Consider the following 22,725-nt stretch of genomic DNA (forward strand, 5'->3'; position numbering starts at 1 on the left):
ATAAATTTAAAAATAAATAAATAAATAAATAAATAAAAAGAATTTAATTACCTTGAAAAAAAAGAAAAAGAAAATGAACACACACCCAAAACCTATGAGACCCAGCAAAAGCAACCCTGAGAGGCAAGTGCATAGCATTATAGGACTACCTAAAGAAGACAGAAAAATCTCATGTAAATAATCCCTCTTTCCTATGCTACTTGTTGCTCAAGTCAAGGTTTTACTGCATGTGACCCTGGTTGGTGTGGTGGGGGTGTCATCCCATACACCAAAAAAACCGTGGGTTTGATGCCTGGTCAGGGCACATGGTTAGGTTTCAGATTCAGTCCCAGGTTGGGACACATAGGGAAGGCAATCAATGAATGTTTCTCCCTTTCATTGATGTCTCTCTCTCTCTTTCTTGTTTTAAATCATAATCTTCTGCACAATAGTTTTGACTGTGGAAAGATTACTGAAGCATTAATTTTAGATATATACTGTAGCTAGTACATAAGGAGTTTAAATCAGAACTCAATATCCTCTTGTGAATTAGAAATCCTCTTTGACTTCATTTACAAATGTAATTCTCTAACAAAAAGAGTCTTGAGAAAATATTCCACAGAGGCACCATTTTTTCTATGGTGGGATGGCACCTTTCCTAAATTGGCTTGCTGTTTTGGGGGATCCCTAAATCTACTTTTAGTCCCTATAGTTTCAGAATTATCACATTGTGTTTCATCTAAGACTGCTTCCTTTTTTAAATACTTTTAAAAAGATTGTATTTATTTATATTTTAAAGAGAAGAGAAGGGAGGGAGAAAGAGAGAGAAAAATCAATCAGATGCCTCTTGCATGCCCTGAATTGGGGACCCAGCCTGCAACCAGGTATGTGTCCTGACAAAGAATGAAACTGCGGACTCTTCGGTTTGTGGACGATGCCCGATCCGCTGAGCCACCCCAGTCAGGGCTAAGACTGCTTCTTAAAATACAAAATATAATATACTCTCTTCTATGACTAAAGCACCTTTCTTTTCATTCATGAAATATTTTAAAAGCTGGTTCAAGTATTCTTATTCTATTCCTAATGAGAAAAGGTTTTTCTTTTGAATGTGCAGGAATGATAAAATACCTGTTCATGTCAAAACACAAAAGCATGAAAAAAATCAATGAACCAGTGCCTGCACTTTAGGAAGTTTATGGTTTAATTCTTTCCTTTGAATGAGCATTTAAATCAAAATTGTTAGGTTATTTTTAATTGTGCTGTTGATTTGAAGAAATTAACTGGCAAATCTGCCTAAAATATAGTATATTTTTTGTTCACAGATCTGACTGTGTGTTAGGTTATTGCTAATTACAAAGAAATAAAGAGTTTTCTGGCTAGTTACTAGGGATAAATTTGTACAGGTTTAGAGTTCAAGTGAAGATTACAAGCCTAGAATATTATAAAATTTTTGTTAATACAATTCTTATATAAGTAAATTTTCACCAGTTAAACCTGTTTGTAAATGCTTGGGCTGATCATATAGAAATAACAAATTTTCTATATTTATTATTCAAAAGCTCTTTTAAACTAAATCTCTGTAACATTTCAAACAACTAGTGCTAAAACGTACAATTTTTAAAAACAAAATGTAACTGTCTATGCAAGTAAAATGAAATGCAGAGTTAAAATATTATCCTATTCAAGATACACTTAAAAAAAGCAATATCTATCTTTTCTTAGGTAGCCAGCAAGAAATTGGAATTTAGGAAAAATAGGCCCTACGCTTCTACCCTTGTATATTAATTACGAGAACAGAATTGAAGCCAAACATTTTGATTAGATAACTGTGAAATTTGATTTAATTCTTACAATAATACTAATGTAACTGAAGACGTGCCACGAATCCACCACAATTCTGAGTTGCGGGTGTTAACCGCAGGTTGTACAGGACTGAGAGGTGAATAACCTTAGGGTCGCCCCACGTGGGGCGCAGGTCTGCGGGGCAGACTGTGCTCAGTCTGTCCAGCCCCACAGCAGTGAACCACGGCACACACTTGCTCTCAGCTCCTCACACGAGAGTCTCGAATGTGTTTTTTGTTTTCTAGGTGGATATGTTTACTAGGATTTGCAACCAAGGTCTTAAAATACAGAAACAAATTTAAACAACGCCTCTCCCTGTCTCCCTCCCCCCAGTACCCTTCTCCCACGTCAACGTAAGTGCATTTGAAATTTGTTAGATCTTAACATTATGGATTAGATCCCGAAAAAAAAAAGCGGAAGTCAATTAACACATAAAGAATCCTAAAATGACATATCAAAAGATTAGTAAACCAAAAAAGTGATGAATCCAAACTTTAACAAGAATTTGTTTTCATCAGTAAAAGACCATATAGAAGTCATCATTCCACAATGAAGTATTTATACTTTTGAATATAAGCACAAACTGAACCTGTAATATTGAAGTGTATTTTCTAATATGGAAATAACTATACTAAAAACTGATGCTTTTTCTAAATAAAGACAGAAAGTCTCCACATGAGGCAGTGTCACGTGACTAATGCCATGGTGGACTAATCACTGCTTTAAATTTTAATTTTAATTAAGTGCATGCTAGGGGTAGATTTCCTCACAATGTTTGAATTTTATATGAGTTTAAAATTGAGTTTTAATTCATCATTATATTTTAAAATTGAGTTTTAATTCATCATTATATTTTTAGGGTATAGTTGCCAGTTTTAGAAAAAATAAAATACAGGTTGACTACTTAAATTTGAATTTCAGGCACATAATTAATATTTTCTTAGTCTAAGTGTCCCCCAAATATTGCAAGGGACGTGGCAATATTGCAATATTTGGTACACAATTATACCAAAAAGCATTACTGTTTATATTAAATTTGAATTTAATTGGCCATCCTGGATCTCCTGGATCGTATCTGGCAACCATTCCTTGGAGCGACTGCAGTTTGGCATCCATGCATTTGTTAGTCATACCAACTTGACGGATTTTCAATCATCTGTCAGAACTGTATGTCAATATACTGTTAAGGTAAATTTAGAACATTTTAGACAAGCATCTACAGTTTCTTCAAATATTTCACATTGTTTTAAACTAGATAATATTTATTTTCACATATTGATAAAATAAAAGCATTAGTGTGATTTTATGCATGTATGTTCTTTATAATTTGTGATTTCCCTATTTTCTTTCTAAGATGGCTTTATTTGAGGTTGAAAAAGAAATCTTTAATTTTATGCTTCTAGGGATTACTGAAATCAGCAAGCTCTTATTTTTAGATATGGCTCCTGATTTGTTTATTTGTTTATCCATCACTTTTAACTCCCCCAAATTATTATTAAGAAAGATAGACACAGAATTGCTTTTCTTCCTCTAGAACAGACCACCCAATCTAGAGTAATGTAACACTATTCTATTTTATGGATCCTGAGAATAATGAATCACATGACCGTATACAGCTATGGAGATGTGATTCCAGGCAGCACACCAACGAGAGCTGACATTACCCTAACTTTACACTGGGAGGCGCATTGCTCCTACAGATACCTCCACTATAACAGTCAATACTACTCATGACCTCTTAAACAAGTTCAAATGCCAAAGAAATTACTAACAACTTTAAATATTAATAAAAAAGAGTACTCAAAGCTTCTTTTAGGGATTCAAGTCATATTTGAAGTTTAGTAGATCTAAAATTTTCCATTAGAGAAAGCTCATCTCCCTGCCTGTTGTACAGCCATTTTTAACTACTTTAATAATATATAAAATCATCTCATTGTAACTCACTCAAAAATAAAATAATACAACAGAAAGCATTTTGTTATTAATTAATATAATAAATACTTGAAAACCATAAAGTGAGCAAAATTTAAAGTAAAACAATAATAATACGAGAGCATAAATATTCTTTATTATTTAGTAGTCTTTAGCAAACTGTGATGTTTTGAAACCGTTAATAAATATAGTTATGTGAAAAATAGTCTCAAAAGAGAATGTAAAATATGAAGCTTTTAGAATTTGAGACTATGACCTTGTTAGACTTTTTTTTATGTATAAGAATAATTCCACATTTCAAAATTCACCATGGTGCTTTTAAAAACCTGATTGGAAACAGTTTACAAAAAAATTAAGATACATGTTTTGCTTCTTTTCACTATCTACTCATAATAATAATAATTTTTAAGATGATATATCTAAACTGAGTCTGCATGATGCGCTAATGGCCCTATGGCCTGAAGATCAGTGAGTAAAGTCATAGCCTAATTCCATAGGCTTTGTTCTCAGTCGTCATTCCACACAGCCTCTGACCTTAAATATGTGCACAATTTATACTCCCCAGAGTTTTAAATATCTTTTTAGTTGTAGTTTAATTTTGTTGACTTTGCTGTCGTTCTACCCTATCTTCATCTTTGCCTGCCCTAAATTTAGGTTAAGACTTGTCATCATTTTTTTCTCTGAACTCCTTCTCTCTCTTCGTAATTATTACATTTACTCACAGAATTTCAACACCTTCTACGCTGTCAGTTTTCAATTTTCAAATCAGAATCAAACTTTAAAGTTAAAAAGTTGGTAACTCCAATTCTTTTCCTCTTATATCATCTAATATATTTAATTGTGTGGTTTTCCTGTAAGTCTCACAAACTAATATTTTGGAAATACCAAAGTCTTTCTTTCTCTTATCTACTATAGTAGAATCTATCCTATCCTCCCCAGAACTCAAAATCTGGCTCCATTTTATCTCTTAAAACTTTTTCATATATTGTCACATACCTGAATAGTTTAATATGAACTATTTTTGAGTATCTAGTATGTTTCATGCACTGTGCTTTAAATCAAATAACTGTAGGGTTTATAACAACATTCTCATAGATATTAATAGCCTGTTTTGAAGGCTAGGAGCCTGAGACTGTGGGGTGCAGCTAAGTACAACAGCAAGTGCTACAAAGATATTGAATTATTCACTGCTCGCTCAACTGGCTATCACCTTTTATAAGACCCAGAAGTACCCCCCAACCCCGACACACACTTTATTTACTTAAAAAATTTTTATCCATACAACATGATTTGTTAAAAGTATCTTTCTTATAGCATCTTTAAGATTCAAAATATATTACATTCTAACATCCACTTTTTCGTATACTTATCACCAGCATTTATTCCAGGTAATTCATATTATTGATATCCAGTATCTTTTCTCTTACAAAATTCAATGCACTTTTTTTCTTTCTCCCCTTTGTTAAAGGGTCCACAAAATGTTTATAGCATGCCCCACAGCAAGAGAAAAAAATTGCAAAACAATTTCAGAAACTTCCCTGATTCCTGAACTTCCTAAAAACCTATGCACGAATCTCTCCAACCAAGGAACAGATTAAGAACACTTGCTCTCACAGTTTAGTAACTGCATTTTTTTAAGTTTAGAGAATCTTGGATTAAATGTCTCTCCCCAGAGCCTAGCATAGTACTGGGTACACAGCAGTCTTGAAGTAAGTGTACAGAACAAACAGATAAATGAATAAGTAAATGAGTGAGACATGGAAGAGCAAAGTGAAAAACCACCTCAAACAAAAGTTCTTGAATACTAAGAGGTATTGGAATGACTCATATAAATTGTGGTCCACATGACCCCACTTCCTGATGTTCATGACTACACGTATATATCCCTGTCCTCGGAGTGTGGATAGGACCCGAGACTTGCCTCCAACCAACAGGACATGACAATAGTGATGTCACTCCTGTGATTCCATTAAGTTATATAAAACTCTATGTTGCTACAAAGTCACTGTCTCTGACTGGCTTTGAAGTAAGCAGTCATGTTGGGAGGTATTTGTGACTAGCACTTTATGGTGGCCTCTACTTGCTAACAGCAGTATCCCACTGATAGCCAGGAAGATTCTGGGACTCAGTCCTATAACTGCAGAGAAGTAAATTCCAGCAATTTATAAAATCTCGGAAGTAGATTTTTCCAAAGTTTAGTCTATGGATGAGACTATAACCTGGCTGATACTTTGATTGCAGGCTTTTGAGACCCTGAGTAGAGAACTACAAATTTGACTCTGACACCTACTTTAACAAAACTGGGAGATTATGGATGTTGCTGTTTTAAAGTACTAAGTTTCTGGTAATTCACAGTATAATATAGGTAGCTAGATAGATAAAATATAAAGATATGGGTAGATGTATGTTTGATTTATAATCAATGTGTTTTTAATCTACAAAATGTATTGTCTTCTCTAATTTCGAAGTAAAAATAGCTAATAACATAAGTTTTGGAGTTACATTTACAGAAATATGTTTAATGAAACAAGATGAAAGTCTCAATAGATAAGTGTTCACATTATGTGTGTTCATCTTACTGCTGAGTTTTGAAACCTTTTGTTTCCCTTAGACTCAAACCACAGTAGGATTTATTACCTCTTCTCTCTACCCTTCCTGGAGGGACTCTAGATTTGTTTAACTCAAGGGGCCAGTTTGTAGGGTCACCCTGAACTGATTACAAAAACTCCAGTGAACACAACAGGTGACCATATGAAACCAGGAACAACTTTATTTGGATTTACATAGTTAGCTCCAGGATACTTATAAAAATTATAAGCACAGTTCAAAAATTATTTAATATAATACTGCACCCTGAAAAATTAAATTTATGTTTTGTTCCCACAATATATTATGGTTAGTAATTTTTTCCCTGCATGTTAAAATTAGTATAATTTCTTAAGATTGAAATTTTATAAGAAAATTATATTTTTCCTGTAGTCTTTTTAATTTCATTAACTTCATTTACTTATCAAAATGATGCACTCTCCCTCATACCCAAATGTTTTAAATTCTCATTTTTTTCTCAACATATACCAAATCTGTCTGGAAAAAGCTCAGCCATTGTTCATATAATGAGAACAATTTCCGTGACATCAATGTAACCTGGCAGCCGAAGAGAGTGCCCTGGAATTCACATGCATAAACTATGATGACATCACTGTACTCGTCCGCAGGGATGGGAGATGCCACTGAGTGAGCATGTGTACGGTGTGACATTCAAAATGACTGGGGAAGACTTCCAGTCAAGATGTCAGTGTAGGCAGACATGGCTCACCTCTTCGTGTGACCACATCGAAATTACAACTACAATATAGAATGACCATCACTCAGAACTGTCAGAAATTGAGTTGAATGGAAGCCTGACAACTACGCAATTAAAGAAACCACATCCATTCAGATTGGTAGGAGGGGCACAGACGTAGAGTGAGCTGGGCCATTACCCACATGCGGTGAATAAAAATTGGAGAGGGATATCTCAGGATCAAGGAGTCCCATCCCCACCACAGGCACCCTGGCACAGGGTTCCAGTGCCAGGAAGACAAGTCCCCATAAATTCTGGCTGCAAAAACCAGTAGGGTGGATTGAACTGATGGATAAACTTTCTGGAGGGTCAAGTAGTTCTTCTTAAAGAACCCACACATGAACTCACCTACTAGAGTCACTCCATCTGAGCTCTAGCACAGGAGGAGCAGCTTGAAAGGGACCAGTATCATATAGGGAGAAACTGAAGTGTCTGGCATCAGGGCCAACAGAGGCCATTGTCCATTTTCCAACAACTCCTCCCACAGAGCCAGCAAACTGGTGCCATATCTGAGCCTTTATCAACCTAACACAGTTTGGCCCACCTTGGAGATCCCCAGAGACTCCACCCCACCCAACTCATGGACCAAGCTGCTTTTCCATATGAATGGCTGGTCTTAGCTCATGCTTCACAACTCCCTAAATCCTTTCAAAAAAGCAACAGCTGGTTCAGTGAGCCCCAGGGCCTGCACTAGCCACAAGCCACCCTGGATTCACAGCTTGGCTTCACCTGGGAATCTCCAAGCCCAGCACAAGTAGCAACCTTCTCATATTGCTTTATGGCTCAGGCAGGGTGGTCCCAGGCAAAAAAAAAAAAAGAAAAGGGGTGATTACCACCACCCTGTCTGTGCATAGCTGATCCTCCACGGAGGGCAGAGGTCCATAGTCAGGAGTCTCAGCTGGTCATTGAAGCTGACTGGCCTAGGTAAATCCCTTCCATTGACCTTCCAACAGCAACCAAAGCTCAACTACAAGACAAGGGTGTACTCACCCCACACAAAGGGCACACCGCTAGTACCCAATGTGGGTGACAGGGGAGGCTGTGCCACTGGACCCTATAGCACACCTACAACATTAGGCCACATGACCAAGACATGGAGTCAAAGCACCTCTACCCAATATATAAAAACAAACACAGGGAGTACTGTCAAAATAAGCAGAGAAGGACACATGGTCTGAATGAAAGAACAGATCAAAACTCCAAAAAAGAGCTAAATGAAATAGAGATAAGAAATCTATCAGGTGCAGAGTTCAAAACACTGGTTATAAGGATGTTCAAGAAACTCAGTGAGGACCTCAGCAGCATAAAAAAAAAGATCAAGTCAGAAATGCAGAATACACTAATTGAAATACAATAACAATTTACAGGGAAACAACAGTAAAGTTGATGAAGCTGAGAATCAAGTCAATGATTTGGAATATAAGGAAGCAAAAAACAACCAATCAGAACAACAAGGAAAAATGACCCCTTAAAATGAGGATGGTGTAAGCAGAATCTGGGGAAACTTTAAGCACTACAATATTCACATCGTAGGGGTGCCAGAAGGAGAAGAGTAAGAGAAAGATACTGGAAATCTATTTGAAAAAATAACAAGAGAAAATTCCCAATTTAGTGAAGGAAATAAACATGCAAATCCAGGAAGCACAGAGAGTCCCAAACCAGATGGATGCAAAGAAGCCCATTCCAAGACACATCATAATTAAAATGCCAAAGCTTAAAGATAATAAGAGATTTTTAAAAATAGCAAGAAAAATAAGTTAGTTACCTACAGGGGAATTCCCATAAGGCTATTAGCTGATTTCTCAAAAGAAACTTTGCAGGTTAGAAGTGACTGGGAAGAAATATTCAAAGTCATGAAAAGCAGGAACCTATAGCCAGGATTGTTCTACCCAGCAAAGATATCATTTAGAATCCAAGGACAGATAAAGAACTTCCCAGACAAGAAAAAACTAAACAAGATCATCATCACCAAACCATTATTTTATGTAATGTTAAAGGGGCTTATTAAAGAAAAAGAAGATTAAAACTATGAACAATAAAATGGCAAAAAATATGTGTCTATCAACAATGGAATCTAAAAAACAAACTAAGTAAACAAGAATAGAGACAGAGTCATGGATACAGAGAGTATTTTGATGGTTTCCAAATAGGAGGGGTGTGGGGATGGGTGAAGAGGTAAAGGGATTAAAAAGTACAATAGGAAGTTACAGAATAGCCATGGGGATGTGAAATACAGTATAGGAAATGGAGTAGCCAAAGAACTTATCTGCATGACCCATGGACATGAACAATGGTGAGTGACTGCCTGAGGGAGTGGGGTTCTAGCTTGAAGGGGGGCAAAAGGGGGAAAATCAGGAAAACTGTAATAGCATAGTCCTTAAATATATTAAAAAATGAGTGAATAAAGTAAGAAATCTGCATCAAAGTATGCATTAAGTTTGAACATTCCTCCACAGAATCTATTGGGATGATTCAGAAGGCCATGGCTAAGGACAACTGGCGACTGGCAGCCTCATCACCACAATGTGCTCACACAGGCATCACATCTGCAGATGTGGCATCAAACACTCAGGTAATCCAGTCTCCTTACAGCACACACTTGGCACCCTGTAACTTCTGTCTTTTCCCGAAACTAAAGTCAGCTTTGAAAGGGAAGAGATCGCAGACCTTCAGTGAGATTCAGGAAAATACCATGGGGCTGCTGATGGTGATTAAGAGGTCTCAAGCTACCTACTTTGAAGGGGACTGAGGCATCATTGTCCTATGAACAGTGTTTCTTGTATCTTGTGTCTTCTTCAATAGATGTCTCTATTTTCCACAGTGCATGGCACAATAGTATCTGGACAGACCTCATATGTGCTATATCTTTAGGATTGACAGGAATAATTTTAATATTATTTTTTACTACATATATATCTGAAGAATATTTTTTCTCTGCTCTGTGTCAGGTATTTTCCATGTATATTGCCTCATTACAAAATTAAAACATAATTTTAAATGCATCATTAAATACTGGAAAAATACAAACAATTTAAAAGAAATCAATACCCCAACCTAAAAGTCACCACAGTTGACATGATACATTATTTTCTAGTTTTTGTTCTTTTGTTTTTTATTTTGATAAGACACTGTTAATTTTTCTCACTGCATTTCTTTGGGTTTGTGAATTATTGATTTATTCATTTAGTCAACAAACATACATTTCTAGCCTACTACATGTCAGGTACGGTTATGCATGGAGAATAGAAAGTAAGCAAAATCGTCTTCGGATTTATGGGAGAGAGGAGAGTTAATCAGATAATCATAAAGATTTCCTTAGATCAAAAGGTAGAAGGGACAAAACAGGACAAATTGTTCCACCGAGAAAAGCACTAAGTAAGAGTCAGCATCTACAAGCTTCATTCTTGACTCACAAACTATGTAACTGTATGTTAAGCACTTCCCTTTTTAAACCTCTGTGTATCCTACTCATGTCTGAATTTTCTTATCCCAATGCCAAGGAAACCTGAAGAACTAGTCTCTTACAAGATGTTCATCCAACTTGCAAATGTTCAACCAACTCATCTTCTTAATATCTAATCGCTCCAATCTCCTCTTAAAAAGTATGAATAGTGCCCCAGAATCTAAAACTCAAGGACAGTGACAATTTCATTGAGTTATACATCGCCTTAAAAGATGTGCACTGAGGTAGTTTCTCTGATTAGTGAAAGTATAAGATACAGAGGCAGATACTTCTGCATTCATGTTCTACCTCAAATACTTAAATAGTTTGAGATAAATACACTTATTCAGTTTATTTATAATATTACTTACAATATTGGTATAAGATCCATAAACAATATATTTAAACATCTACTAGCCTTCTTGACTCATAAATAGACCTCAAATATTACCCATAAATATCATCAGGTTTCAAAACTATCCTTAGTAAGTACTTTACCAACTGATTTGCATACAGTCCAAGTGTATTGATGGTCAGAAGCATGTAGCAGACAGGGCTTTAATAAGGAAAATATAATCTGAAATTTTGTACATGATTAAACAACAGAAAATACTTTAAGAGAAAGAATTAAAAGAAATGCCAGACATAAAAATGACCCCATTCATGAGTCTCGGCAGGACAAGATTAAGACTTAATTTTGAATTAGTGATAATAAGGCGTTCCTAATCTGATCATATAAATGTTTTTGTTTGCTTTTAACTTAGTAAAATTCTTTCATTGGCCTAGTTACATTCATTAAAAATAACAACCATCAATTAAAAAAACCCTTACTATTCTCTCAGAATTAGTGGTTTTATTGACTCTTACATGGAGAGCCTGATTATATTAATGAGTTCACTTCTTAAGGAAATATGACTTACTCCAGTAATTATTTTTTGTGATCATTATATTTAAAAAATAGGGATCCATACAAATACAATACCAAACAACTACAGAAAATACAGATGTGTGATTTATATGCATATAGCATGATTGCTATAAAATCACGGCTCTTCCAGAATTATTAGACCACAGGCAGAAAACTGCACTGAAGATGAAGAAAACAGTTCAGATCTAAATAGCAAGACTATTGCTACTGGAGATTATTGCTTCAATTATACCGTACCTCACTTCACAAATTTCTCAAGAGTTAATTACAAAATGTGAGTGAAGAACTTTAAGATAATATATCATAATAATATCCTAATATGAATTACCATTTAGTTATTCATCTCTTAATATATCTAGGCTATTCCAATTAATTCTGTTCCAGACATTTTAAAAGGAGGTTAAAATTTTAAGTCCCATTAAATGTCAAAAAAAAAAAACCCTGTTAGTCTCCAAGGGCCTCAGGGCTCCTCCTTGCTCTTTCTTCACCAAAGAGCACTGTTCTGGTTTAACACATTTTATTGACCAGGGTTTTCCTGGGGCAAGTCACTCTGGCGAGATGAATGTTGGAGTGTGCAAGGGTGTTGCTCCCCTGGGGTCTCTTTGTCCATGTGACTAGATTGGTAAAAGCTCTGAATCAGGCTTTAAAGGTTTTATATGGTTGTCTTTGTCATTTGCTTGTTTGTTTTGTTTTATTTTTCCTTTTTTTTTCTTTAGAATTTCTTCTATCTTCTCTCATTTGGAAGCCCGCCCAGTGCTATTGCCCAGGTCTAAGTCACTGGGTGAGTAGCTAAATACATCAGATAAAGTTCTGGCTTAGAGCAGCTTAATCAGACTTAATGTTTCAAATGGTGTCTTCTGTCTTTGTTTTGGCTGAGGCCCAAAAGCAAGAGGAGCAAACTACTCCCCATTCAAAAGAGGTAGTCAAAAACTAGTTTTGAGACCCTTGGTTTGATGGCAATGAGGGATGGTTTAAAGGTGAAGAGGAAGAAGCTGGAGACTGGAAAATCAGTTTAGAAAAAGCTGGCCTGCCCATCTGACCTCTTCACGTAAGCCCGGGAAAGGAGGATTCCATGGAACCACTTAGATTCAATGGTACCTGGACTGACCCAAACCAAAAAACCTGAAGAGAATAGTTCTCTCAAGAAAACCTTGAGAGACCCAGCTCTCTCAAAGCCTGTGCAAAAAAAAGTTGCCTCTTTTGGGGATGACCTGTTTTTTCTGGATATGTCAAGTCAAAAATGCTCTTTTGTTTTCCTTATGAGACCAAGACCTGGGGCGTGAAAGGGGAGCCAGAGCTGGCATGGAATATGCTTAGATCTTCCTAAAATACGGGCTTAGACTAGGGAGAAATCTCAGCAAAAAGAAGACGCAAACACAACTTTACACGGCAATGAGAAGAGAACCATTTATCACGGGGGCAGAGTTTGAGGGGTGCATATGCATAAAAGGTCTCCCCCACCATCCTGGAGACAGAGTCAGTTTAAAAATCCCAGACGTCAGAGAAGCTGATTGCTGATTACCAGGACAGAACTAGTTAAGAAAGTGCTTTTGTGCTTTTTACCTCTTTTGAGTAGGTCTACCGCCATCACAGAATTGCCATAACACTTACTAAATTGTACTTATGATTTTTAATAGCAGTAACTAGTCAGTGATTTTTTATAAGAATATCAAAAAAGGTATAACACTTATCCAAAATTCCCTTGAAAGGCAAAGGAAGAGTCTGCACAAGACTTCCTCTGAATGGCAGTGGTTTCTGAGTGGGCATGTGGGTCTCTGGTGAAGACAGGTTCTGCCCTGTACCTCCCAGTCATCCCACTTGTTCAACACTAATTAAAACAAGTCCTCCAAAACTGAAATAGAAAAAAAGTAGCCCTCTGAAGCCACTGCCACCGACCTTCACACTTGTTTTAAATCACTATTTCATGAAGTCTTCATTGGGAAATAGCATTTCACAGGAAAACATTTGTCTTCTTCACTGACTACGTTCTAGGTAACTCTTCCATCAATTACATGTTAACACTGCCCTTGACAACTTTGACATCAAGGTGTCTGTTAACAAATAACTTTCTGAATTATACTCACAGCATTTTTTCCTTCTTTAATGGTTTAAAATAAAGGTGCAACATATAATTTAATAGCCAATTGTAGAGCAAGCCCTGACATTTTTTTCTACAATGTGAGGGCCTGGTGTAAGTTTTGATTGCTAAGACACCCACTTCAGAGACAGCTCTCTCCAATCAACACGCGACTCAAAACACGCGACTCAAAACAGCAGGTGCTCCGGCCTCTCCGCCAGTTGAGAAAACAACACAGAGCAGACTCCTTTGTTGTCAAGATCTTCATTGATTTCAGTAACTGACCATCTGGGCTACTTGCTTGTTTACCCTTCTCCTGGGGCCCTACTTTCCAAACCCCAAAAAGCACCACCCCAGGACCCTGTGCTCACTTTCTCCCCCTCCACACCCTCTCCTTGTGTAGTTTCAGGTGTGCTGTGTGATTCCAGGTCTGGTAAGTAAAAAACCTGCATTTTTAAAAAGTTTCCTGATGGTCCCTGCTGCAGAGCTTCTTGCAGTGCTAATGAGAACTACAGTGGTGGTCCAGGCACAACATTGGTGGTGGATAGGCTAAGACTAGTACAAAACACCAATAATATCACGCACATTAGACTTGACATTTTTACGAAATGCAACAACAACATAACCAGAAAGAAGCCCAAATATTCATTTACTTATTCCCCCGCATTGCTGTTTAAAGCTCAAGTGCACAATAAAAGACCAGAGGAACTCCACACCGAGGAGTTTGGAAGACTCACCAGAGTTGGGGTCAGAGTTGCCATCCGCTTCAGTCCTCTTGTCCGGAGAGGCTTGGTCGTAGAAATCGTCCTGTGGCTGAACCAGAGGAAGAGGGTGTGAGATCAGCGTTCCACTACCCACCGGCTCGTGGTCTCCTAGACCACTGTCACTGCAGCTCTCCTGGGAACCGTCCGGGAGGTGAAACGTAACGCGGCGCTGCGACTACAAAGAAGACCACAGGACAGGCTGGTTAACACTCTGCCTGAGTGACAGAGGCGCAGTGGAACACAAATCAAAAACACGTTCATCTAACGGTACAATGTAAAATGGAAGTAAATAAAACTTCGAACCAAGCTAGACAGTAACTCTTTGCCATTTACTATGCAATTTCTAATTTAGAAAATACAAGGAAGAATTTCAATCCTTTATGACTTAAAAACAAAAATTAATGATAAACTTGAAAATTTAGGGAGGCAAAAACTAATATCCTACTTGTCGAAGTTAAAGAAAATTTTTAAATAACCAGAAGTGCACAAACACATATAAGTAACATTACATTTCTTTTGAATGAACACATTTTGTTTACTTAATGGTTTTTAGCTTGTTTTTGCAATGAAATCACTCTTGCCCACTGGCCTAGACATTACTACCAGTCATTTGTTATAGATTATCCCAGTTGACAGATATTTGGAATATTACTCTGGCATCTATTCGCACAATATCACTATCAGAAGTGACCATATATATATGAGGGGGGACCCCATAAAACCTTATTTTATTTATAAAAATTATTTCTTTATTCTTAAGTGTTTAAATTTCAGTCACCTTCAATACACCTATTGAGATGCTTTATTCCACTGGTCAAAACAGTGTTTGAACTCATGGATTTTAATGTCTTTTAGTACTACTGCCATTTTTCGTTTCATCTCTTCCACACAGGCAAAATGTTCCCTTTCACAACTTTTTTCATCCAGAAAAACATACAAACAAAAAAAGTCAAGTCACTAGAATCAAGGGACAAAGCGCAAGGGTAAGATCTGTTGAGTAGGGAGGGTGGGGCAGGGAGGTCCTGCCATTTTTGGTCAAACCACTGCTGAACATTCATTCAGAGCATCGTGGGCAGGTGCACTCACAAATCACCCATCATGAAATGGACAAACCTACTGAAAGAGTCTTCAAAAAAACTCACTGAAGCCGAATGCAGCCTCTCACAACAATGCCAGCTAGCACACTGATGCAGATGGGTTCCTAGAACACTGACCTAGTAGGGGAAGCCTGTATTACAAGGGATCCACCCTCCAGAAGAGAATTCTATTTGGGGGGCTTCCCCCTTGTATATTTATATGTATATATTTTAGTGTTTTAATTAAATAAAATTGACCATTTGAGAACATATTGTTGCATATTTCCCTTGGTAAGTATTCTCTTAGTTGATGTAATCCATGAGATATGAGGCTATTTAAAGCTGGTTGGTGTATTTATGACTTACATAATTACATGATGGTAGTAAATTTGTGCTATATGTCTGATTAAGCCCAATTTTAATTCTGCTTTAACACCCAAAAGACCTTTCAATATCATGTCACATGTGACCACTTATACTTAGATTTAATAAAACAGTGAATATACAAGTAAAATATATAACATATAATAAATATATAATGTATAATGCAATCACTTTATGATACCTAAAATCTGTGGTTTTCAAGAGGCAATTTATAGATTGTATCCATTTCGAAGAAAAATAAATACAGTTAGAGAAAAATGTTATAAATAGATATGCTGCTATTCTATAAACACATTTTATAGACTAACATTTGAAAATAGCCTATTTTCTGAGAGTCACTGGTTCAAATCCAGCTCAGAGTCATAATGGAGAAGAGCTGATATCACATTATTGCTGTTCAATGACCTGTGTAAAATGATTTGATAGTTCATTACATTTTTAATGAACTGATGCCTACATCACATAAACTATAATCATAAATGGTGCTAATTAAGTCTGTTGTAGCACATTTCACCTTCACGCACAGCTCTCCCGGTGCCGCCATTCCCCTTCCCATAGCTTTTGAAATGTGCCTAGTTAAGAGTTACACAATCAGCCAACCTTGAATATTAATATCTGAAATTCATTTCTCTTTTTAGAAGAAAGGCATGCTACCATTTACTTTATTGTAATGTTTCGACTCTCTTACGTGAATTTAACCCTTTAGGGAAAATGAATGATACAAGTACTTTTTTTTTGTTTCTGTTTCAATATTGTTTTAATTCATCAGTATGCCTTTGTCATAGACACAACATTAAGGACAATGACCAGTCTGCTCTTAATACCTGACTATCACACATCACTTTTAAAGTGACTGACTTACTAAGAAGTCCATAGTTCCAGTGACTAAAGTATCTTTGGTGTTTACTCTGGAGTAATGAATACCTCTGAGCTGTAGATCAGGGGAGTAGAAAACAAAAGAGAGCAACAATGGAACATAGGATTCTGCAACCTTCATAAAGCATTTTCTGAAGACTCACAAACTATGGAAAAGTATGTTTCATGATTGAATAAAAAAGGAAAAAGTGTTATATGTGATACTCTTCTAAATATAACTAATGTTGCTTAAATTACAGTATTTTTTCCTCCTAAAAATGCCCAAATCTACCATATCAGGTATGCTGATTCTGGCTATTCTTATAGTACAGTCATTTAAATGAGAACTTATGAGCATTTACTAAATGTTTAGTGCTGTGATTACACTAAAAATAAAAAGTAAAGTTGTTCACATAAAACTTTAAAAAAATATAACTTAACAGATTCAATCTCACATATACTATATTATGATTTTACCACCATATTAGTAAGAATTAATTATGCTTCTAACATCATTTATTTGCAGTGAAACACTGTAAAATATACTGTGGCTTATAAAATATTTTCTAAGTAATTTGATTCAAAGATGTTTAAGTCTTAATTGGCACAATTGTGTACAATTTACCAGTCTAATGGGATATGGGGATGATGATACATTTGGAGTAAGAATTGGAACATATAAATGATGGTCCTAAGAAAACTCAGCAAGCAAATCAATATTTAATATGTCATCATAATGACTAATGCAAGTAGAAGAATGTCTGAGATATCAAGGTAGATATAAGAAGAAGATTTTAGTAAATTGAAATTCAAATGAATGACGATCTACAAAGTGTGAAGAAACAGAAATTGTGGGTGCACAAAGACTCAACAATACTTATTCAAGTTTTGCCAAATAGCACCAGGTGAAGAGCCAGAACCTCACGCCCTGGATGGAAGCCCTTGCTCTGCAGAGACCGGTCCATGGCAAGGTACTTATCTCTTTAAATAAGTTCCCAGCTTTGTAAATCAGTGAAAACAGTGCCTAGGCCAGAGAAGTATTGTAAGGCTCTACTAAAATAAGAAGTTATATAATTCTTGATATATAGTAGGTACTCAATAAAAGGTAGCTATACTTCTTGAAATTTATAGCTACGCATTCTCTTTTAACCTCTCTGTCTATCAATGTTTAGCTAGCTTGAAAGATATGATTCCTTCACCTCAGAATAGAAAAAGAGTTTTTATTCAGAAGGGAGCTGCCTGAAGCGCAGAGTCCTGCCAGGCCTCACACTGTGCCCCAGCTGCTTCAGCTCCGAGCTTCCTGAAGAGGGAGCTACCCTGGGTGCGAGTGAGGGATGAAGAAGACCAACAGTGCAGAATGCATGGATCTTCCTCCAAGAAACCTCCAAGAAAGTGAAGGTTATCCTTTATTCTTTCAAGAAACCTACAATTTTTGGTACACTTGAAGAGAGAAAGAGAAAGACTTATTTCTTTATTGCCTCCGGGAATTCTGCTTTTGGGTTATTCCCATGGAAATAGGTACAATTTGGGTTATAAATATAGTCAAATCCTGCCTGACTGAATTGGGACAACACATGTTATCATCAGCAGACTGTTTCAGAGTTTCCACTTACACTTTGTTTTTCTAAATCTATTTCTCACCCATTCCGTTTTCTGCCATGGAAAACTATTATTATTGTTGTTGTTGTTATCGGTTATGTCTGGTTAATGGTATGAGTGTTAAATTTGCTTGTCTGAGTTATCACTGACAGGTTTGCTCCAGGTCCCTACTTGCCCCAAGGAAGAACAAGATGGGAACAAGTAACTCACTGGCTCTTTCACGGTGTGTTCTCTGAGGGCCGCCTGTCTATATGAATGCTGAGCAATGGGATCCTTCACGGGAGATTCTGAACTTTACTCAAATGTAAGAGACCAAGCATAAAAAGTTAGGTGTGACCAGGATCCTGCAAGCTGAAAGGTGCCACCCTGGTGTGCTTTAAGAAACATCATCAAGCACCTGTACAATATTTTTTTCTTACAGGTTAGTGGAAAATAAAGAGAGGGGAAATTAAAAATGCCTCCTGTTCTTCAAGAATCACTCAACTAGCCACCCAGGATATGTCAATCATTTCTTGAAGGCTTCTCTTACGTGTTTCTTACTGCTATTGAATAGTATTCACCAATGAACACTCACATTCAAACTTTCACTTCCAAACCCATTAATCTAGAGAAATTAGTGTGTGTTAAACTTTAGAGGTAAAGCTCGTTTTTTTTCATGTAAAATAGCAACATTTAGAAAAAATGTGAAATGTTTAATAGGCAGTTAATAGATTTTGTAGTATCAGAAAGTGGCATTATTCACAATACTTAAAATTATGTTAATTAACATGGAAAATATTTGCAATCTACTGTAATGTGTAAAACTCAGGTTAATAAAGGGTTTGCTTATTGGAATTGCATTTTTGTTAATGTGCTTTTGTATGTGAATATATATCATGTTTATGTATACATCGACTGTTTAAAGTGGTATTGTTTGTTCATGGAATTAAGGTGTTTTAAAATCTCACTATTTTGGCTATGCTAAATTAATTATGCATTGCCTTTGTAATAATAAAATGCTCTAATTGTAAGCATCCCTCTCCATCTCATAACAATTTAGAATTTAGTCCAAGAGAATGGAAAGATCTCCTGATGGAAGTGAGTTTTCTCATGACCTAAAGAATGTCAAATATTCTTTCTATACTTCTTCTGTTATTCTAACTTTCAGTCTTTATTTTCTTTACTACCTTTTTAATGACTGCAATTAAAAAGCTATGCCTTCTCCTCAAATGACAAAATAACTATCTGAATCTGACACTAAGCTAATTATTCTAAAGTCAAATAAACAAATTTACCAGTTAATGACTGACATTTAAAATAATTACTCTCTGGATAATTTTAAATTGATATAATGGAAATAGAAAAAAGTCATTTGGTATCGTCTAAATATAGTTATATTCATAGAGAATTCTTTAATTATCTTTTAAAGGAAATATTCCTAATTCTGATTTAGTTCCTTTAACCATGTTAAGAAATAATATATCATCTACTCATCTAATCACTAAATAGTCCACACACACACTCCTACAGGCATACACATACATATCAGCCAGAATTTACTAATAATGAAATAGGAGGCAAAACTGTGGTAAAATTTCATATATAAGCTTCTTTTTGCTTTATCTCTGCATTAAATCCAATGAATATATGTTTTTTAAATAATACCTGTGTGTACAAGAGCCAGCAGAAATAACACCCTTTTTATTACAAAATAATTTATCACAAAATCATAAGCATGCAATTTTGTAACATAATATCACACTCAAGTACACTATATGACATTTTAGGTGAAATGTCCAAGTGAAAGCTACAAATTATCACACCTATGTTATCACCCTACCAACCACACTCAAGCAGGTGTTTCTTCTGCCAGACTCTATATATCTCTTCTAAAATTAGCATAGAAATCACCCCAAAGAGGGTTAAAATTGTAGAGAGACTGAAAACTGAATTTAATAAAAATATTTATTATAGTATTAATTAGAAACATTTTGATCTTTCTTAAGAGAGCACATTTTAATCGTAATGTTTGCAGTAACAGTTATGAGCATTTGCAAGCTATTCAAAGAGGAATTTTTAAATGATGAACACATTTTCAGCTAAAACCACCAATTCAATTAAATAGTAAGTTTCTCAATAGCCTCTAGCCATTTACAATTAATGTACACAACAATTCCTCTTAATAAAACCAGAATTGAGCAAAACTTTTAGTGGTTTAGACAGCAAGACACCCTACACCGCAATCTATGGTTGTAGTTTAATTTGATATTACTTGTAGGCTCAACTGAGGGGAAACTAATACCAACTCACACATATTCTTCTTCACTCATGTTATGAGAGATGAGTACCAAAGTGGTATATCAAGAAAAGATTCTGGGTTTATGGTTTAATAATTATCAGTCAAATGGGAACACTACCAGATATAAGTAGCAGTTCTCAAACTGCTATCACAAAATCACAGGTGATAAATGAAATATTTGAAGAACAGAATTATGTCTGAGTCATTTTATTATTTTTAACTGATACACTGAGTTATTCTTTTTTCTTGTTTTTAAGTACTTAACATTACAATGGTTCTGCTATTGTAGAATTCATTTTTAGATGAATATTACTTAAAAATAATCTATTCCTGGAATCTGTAACATGTCTTCAGATGCAATAAGGTAAAGTGACTTGTCTGTATCAATTGCAGTGGGAAACAAACCCCACATTTTCTGATTTTCAACATAAAATAGAACTACCCATTCATCCATCTCTTCATTGAATAAATCATTGGTGAGCAACTACCAATATGCTAGGCAACATTCTAGCCACTAGGAATCAAATGGTGAACAAGACCAAAATTATATCTCACAACTTCCTAGAGAGTAGAATTTCATTACTCTTCTATCAGTTCTGAGGTGCTTTTGGCCAGCAGCTGTAAAACCTTTGTATAATGCGGTCCCCTTCTAATTCTTGCAAATTATGCAGATGTTGGCAAGGTCAGTACAAGAACAAGAGACCTTCAGTGTGTTAACCTGGGGAGATAAAGGAAGGAAGGGGAATGCATTCTGAGTTTATGCCAAAACAACCCCCAAGTCTGTCTCCATCCTTGGATTGGAATCCATTCCCAATATATGAAAAGTAAAAAGTAAAAAAAAGCTAGAAGAGTAACTGCACCTGCAGGGCAGGCTATTCTTGACTTAAAACAGAATCATTGTGCACTTTGCATGTCCTTGTGAAACACGTTTTGTTTTTATCTTGGTGGTTAGGGAAATGTTAATAACTCAGTAAGAATTGATGAAAACAAAGTGGGCAAGCTTTACTAATGACATATACACTTGACATTTTACGAGCATATTATGAATATTTACTGGATGCAAGTAGCTTATCCAGAATTGAATTAGGACAACTAATGGGGATGAGGTAGAAATTAATATTGTTATCCATCAGCCAAAGGTGCTTTTCCATAGGAAAAGTTCTCTGTCTCCCCAGCAGGAAGCTTGCCGGGAGTGCAGCCCTAGTTGAGTAGAAAAATGAAACATAACAATCTGACACTATCTGTCTTTCCTTTTTTTCCTTTTTCCATGTTTGCATTTTAGAATATTTAGAGACAAATTGGAAGGGTCAGATTCTGTTTGAAAAACATGTGTAACAATTTCATTGATCATGGATGATGGCTGTAAAAGTGTGACTTCAAAATTATTTTTTAAATATGCTTGTCACCTATGCTATGAAAAAAACAGACTAAGGTGAGGATGGTAACGGGCCATATAAAGTTGAGGAGCACTTTTGGAGGAACAGGGAATATTCACCTGCAGTGTACTTACTGCTCTGTCCACCAGTCTCTACCTGCCACTGGGCAGCTATTTCATTTCAGGATAAAGCTGTCCCCCTTTTGTTCCCACTCCACGACTCAACTGCATGTTTAGATTAGGGATCTTGTTTCAATGTGTGTGGACAACTCACATCCACTTAAACAGCCTGTTTAGTTTGCACATGCCTTATTGTGAATTGAATTCTTCAAAGTAAGGACCTATCTTTTTTTGTATTACTACTTTATACCTCTTACATGAAATACCTCTTAAGAATATCTATGGAAGGAAAATGTATACTAATGACAGGATGAAATTTTTAATATAATTTTATTTTCATCTTCTTTTGATCTCAGTGTGATTGGAGGGAAAGGTAGACAGCATTCTCTTCATGGGCAAAAACAATGGATAATTTTAAGAAATGTGAGGGAAAATGACATGCTTTGTCCTCTTTTTGGGTGTAGCCTTGATGCTTGAATACACATATTGGAACCATGCATAAAAAGGAATCTCTCCCCTGCATCATTTTCCCTGCAGGGACAGCAGAGAAAAGGAAAAGATTTTGAATTAAATTCTTCTTCATTCAGTGGCATCACCCCACCCTGAAGATTCCTCTCGGGTCCAAAGCAAGCAGAGAGGATTAAGAGTTGTCAGCATTGTTGGCTATTTTGCTTCTTATATTCTTATTTTGTTCCTATCAGAAGCACCCTCGACTAACTTCTCACAGTTAA

The 22,725-nt window shown here is 35.9% G+C and overlaps 1 protein-coding gene across 2 annotated transcripts in view; it reads right to left on the minus strand.

The window, feature by feature from the left end:
- The window catches only part of LOC119044094 (protocadherin-9), an 889,458-nt gene that overhangs the window by 312,524 nt on the left and 554,209 nt on the right, over positions 1 to 22,725 (minus strand). The window contains exon 4 of one of the 2 annotated variants that reach the window (XM_053665575.1): positions 14,281 to 14,356. In XM_053665575.1, coding sequence (XP_053521550.1) covers positions 14,281 to 14,356 — 76 coding nt within the window. Of the gene's footprint in view, positions 1 to 14,280; positions 14,483 to 22,725 lie in introns of both variants that reach the window. The other variant, XM_053665574.1, reaches the window with a different exon arrangement.

Source organism: Artibeus jamaicensis, unplaced genomic scaffold (genome assembly GCF_021234435.1).
Source record: "Artibeus jamaicensis isolate MK-2021 breed Jamaican fruit bat unplaced genomic scaffold, CSHL_Jam_final contig_415, whole genome shotgun sequence".
Lineage (NCBI taxonomy): Eukaryota > Metazoa > Chordata > Mammalia > Chiroptera > Phyllostomidae > Artibeus > Artibeus jamaicensis.